General features: G+C 36.3%; 1 protein-coding gene across 1 annotated transcript; it reads left to right on the top strand.

Moving 5' to 3' along the window:
• The first annotated feature begins 1,041 nt into the window (after positions 1–1,041).
• Positions 1,042–3,388, top strand: LOC147299166 (aluminum-activated malate transporter 2-like). Its single transcript, XM_086255755.1, has 6 exons — positions 1,042–1,324; positions 1,460–1,600; positions 1,776–2,048; positions 2,257–2,375; positions 2,476–2,619; positions 2,930–3,388. Exons 1-6 carry the CDS (start codon positions 1,042–1,044, stop codon positions 3,386–3,388), a joined length of 1,419 nt encoding a protein of 472 aa, XP_086111881.1.
• Positions 3,389–3,699: the final 311 nt, after the last annotated feature.

Here is a 3,699-nt window from a genome sequence, read left to right as displayed (position 1 = left end):
TCAAATCCTTTGGAGGCTGTTTTGTTGAACAATTAAGCAAAACAAGACTAAAAAAGAAAATTAAGAAAGAGAAGTTATAAATATCTGGCTCTTCCATTTAATTGCCATGTGGTTTTGCACAAAACATGAGGTGGATCCATACACCTTCTAATTTACAGGTTCTTGTCACTGATTTTTTCTCAATTTCTGTGGTCGAGAAGTGTGCAACTAGCTAGGATTGCTCTTTCTTATAAATGAATGATCTTCTTCTGTTGGTATCAAAATAGTCCTCTCTTTTTTCCTTTTTTTTTTTGGTGTCACAAGGGGACTCAAAACCTAATATCTACTATTCACCTCATCTCACTCATGCAACATGAGCTAAGGCTAATCCTCAATCCAAATCGGACTCTTAATTTTTTTAATTAACCAAATTTATTTAAGAATTTTATTAGTATAAGAAATTAATTTTCAAAATTTTATTATTAATCAATAATTGTCATTCATAAAATTTGAACTTAATACCTTGTCCTACAAATAATAGATTAAGTAACACTAAACTAAACCAAATGGTGATCGTCATTGATTTTTGGAACTTTTTTTTTTGGCCAAAATTGATTTTTGAAACTTAATGAAGCCCAAAGAGTAAAACGGATATAGTACAATTGTCATGGCCAGGTAAAAAAAGGCAGTTGATGGGACTCTTTGGCTTTGAGGATCAAGTTGTTAAAAGTAATGGGTAACAACATCCATCCAGAGCTGCAACGCACTTATATTTCACTTTGCACTTTCAACCATGGTTCCACTCCCAGTTAAGTGAATATGAAAGTTTTCTTGTACTTTCACCGTACGGACAAAAACTAACAAAAACCCACCAAAACGTGTTCATGGAATCCAAATAATATTTTTTAAATCCCAAGTTAGCTTCTTTTTCCCCTTATAAATTACAAGCCTCTCGCCCCTCCAAAACTATCTCTAGCTCCCTCGCTTTCTCTTGGTTCATGCAAGCAAGCCAGAGTCACTCTTACAGTCTTACATCATTTGGGCGCATATATGGTGATGCCGATGGAGTGTGCAAGTCATGAGAAAGCTACAGGTGTATTGGCTAGTGGGTTTCAGAGGCTCAGAGCCTTGCCTAATATGTTTACTAGCAAGGTTTCTGAGATTGCAAAGAGGACCAAAAAGCTTGGGCAAGATGACCCAAGAAGAGTTATTCACTCCCTTAAAGTGGGATTTGCACTCAGCTTGGTCTCATTATTCTACTACTACCAGCCCCTCTACAACAATTTTGGTGTCTCTGCAATGTGGGCTGTCGTGACTGTTGTTGTGGTCTTTGAATTCAGCGTAGGTATGCATATATATATATATATGTTATCATAATCCACAATTAATTGAGTACATTATATTATGTGACAATTTATTTGTTCACTAATTAATGAATCAAACAAAGCTAGTTTTGTTAATTATACCTATTATATGGCAGGAGCCACTCTTGGGAAAGGCTTAAACAGAGGATTAGCAACACTTCTAGCTGGTGCTCTTGGTGTTGGAGCTCATCACCTAGCTAGCCTAACTGGACACATAGGCGAGCCCATACTACTTGGGCTCCTTGTCTTCCTACAATGTATACATCTTTCAACCACGAAAAATTAATCACATCTCCAATTGCTTATGTGCTAATTATATAATCATTTATTGTGAGAGACTTATTATTGTATACAACAGTTAAAAAAGAGATTATTTCTTCACGTGCTCAGTCAAATCACTGTTAAACTAAAATCATATATTGTCTTTTGCAGCTGCGACATCGACATTTATACGGTTTTTTCCCAAAGTCAAGGCACGATATGACTACGGGTTGTTGATCTTCATATTGACATTCTCTTTGATATCTATATCGGGTTTTCGGGATGATGAAATATTGGAGTTAGCCCACAAAAGGCTAGCAACCATTTTCATTGGTGGCTCTGCCTGTGTCATCATATCCATATTGGTTTGCCCTGTATGGGCTGGTCAAGATCTTCACAACCTCATAGCTACCAACATGGAAGAGCTAGGAAATTTCTTAGAAGGTATGTATATCACCATAAAAATGGTTTAGTGCATAAAAGAAACGTACTCTTGTTGATCAATATGTTTGTTTGCTTGATAGTATAACAGCATAACATAAACGTACTCTATAGATATTGTTTGACAAGAAAATATTTCTCTGTACATAAATTGTCTTTTTCCTTTTCTTGGTATGAAGCTAAACATGTGATAAAATTGAAAAACTTGTAGGATTTGGGAGTGAATACTTCAAAACATTAGAGGCTGATGCAGAGTCTAATAAAGATGACAAGGCATTTCTGCAAGCATACAAAAGTGTTCTCAATTCTGAAAGCAGTGAAGACTCCTTGGTGGGTATAATGCTCTCTCTTTCTCTACATTACCATTATTATTAATATTTACTGATCGAATGTCTGCCTAATTCTAGTTATTAATTGTAAATGCCTGCAGGCTAATTTTGCAAGATGGGAACCTGGTCATGGTCGGTTCAGATTTCGTCATCCATGGCAGCAATACCTTAAAGTTGCAACCTTAACTCGACAATGTGCCTACCGGGTTGAAGCACTTCATAGCCGCCTCATTGCTGACATCCAAGTATATATTAAAACACAATTCATATCTAACTACATTTATATATAATTGTCCAAATACAATCTCTCAAACTAATTTAGCACCTGCACATATAAAACTTTTAGAAAACTTAAAGTTAATATAATTAATAGAACTGGATATACACAGTGCTTACACAAATTGGCAACGTATATGCATCATGCATGTATGGGAAAAGTAATATAAAAAAAAAATAATGGTATACACTGGACCATAATTAATATAATTAATTAGCTACATGCTTAATTATCTGACTGACCATGGTCCACGGTATATTGTACTTGTTCTGTTTCAGGTGTCACCAGAAATTCGAAACAAAATTCAAGAATTGTGCACGAAATTGAGCTCGGAATCTGGCAAGGCCCTGAAGGAAGTAGCATCATCTTTCAAGGCAATGACTCAGTCTTCCTCTGCTGACCCCCACATTGCTAGTGCAAAGGCTGCAGCCAAGTCCCTCAGAGCTTTGCTCAAATCCGGGTTGTGGGAAGACACTGACCTCTTACAAGTGGTGCCAGCAGCAACAGTGGGTTCACTGTTGCTTGATGTTGTAAACTGCACTGAGAAAATTGTTGAATCAGTCAATGAACTTGCCCCTCTTGCAAATTTTGAGACCGTTGAAGCCACTGTGTCACCAAAAAAATCACAGTTGGGGAAGCTATCAAATCCCAATGTGGGTTGTCCCCATGTTGTTGTTACTGTAACAGAGTCACCCCCAGTTAGTGCGAAAACTGGTCAAGAAGTAATGGAAGTGTAAAAATGTGTTACTAGCTACTAACATATATACTTGGCAATGACATAATACCCAAAACCGATATATTACAAATTTGGGTATATGACGCTAGACTTTACCATAATTTGAAATTTAAAGGTTGATCCCGAACAAGTTTTTTATCCATTTCTATATCAACTGGTGTGGTTTATTTTGATCTGTTTTCTTCATTGTGTGATACCATACCTGTTCAGATTTGAATTCCCTTTTTGTGAAAGATATGATTAGTACACATGCATAAGTGGAACTTTGAGCGATTAATTTATGGATTGAAAACACAATGGCAAAAATGGGAG

This window comes from Dryas octopetala, chromosome 1, assembly GCF_963921425.1.
Source record: "Dryas octopetala chromosome 1, drDryOcto1.1, whole genome shotgun sequence".
Classification (NCBI taxonomy): Eukaryota; Viridiplantae; Streptophyta; class Magnoliopsida; order Rosales; family Rosaceae; genus Dryas; species Dryas octopetala.
This window is presented reverse-complemented; position numbering and strand designations above follow the sequence as displayed.

Excerpts from the sequence above, each read along its gene's own strand:
- LOC147299166 (XM_086255755.1), top strand. The coding sequence starts at position 1,042 with ATGGAGTGTGCAAGTCATGAGAAAGCTACAGGTGTATTGGCTAGTGGG. Across the intron at positions 1,601-1,775 it reads GCTCCTTGTCTTCCTACAAT|CTGCGACATCGACATTTATA; the intron begins GTATACATCTTT and ends TGTCTTTTGCAG. Across the intron at positions 2,376-2,475 it reads AAAGCAGTGAAGACTCCTTG|GCTAATTTTGCAAGATGGGA; the intron begins GTGGGTATAATG and ends AAATGCCTGCAG.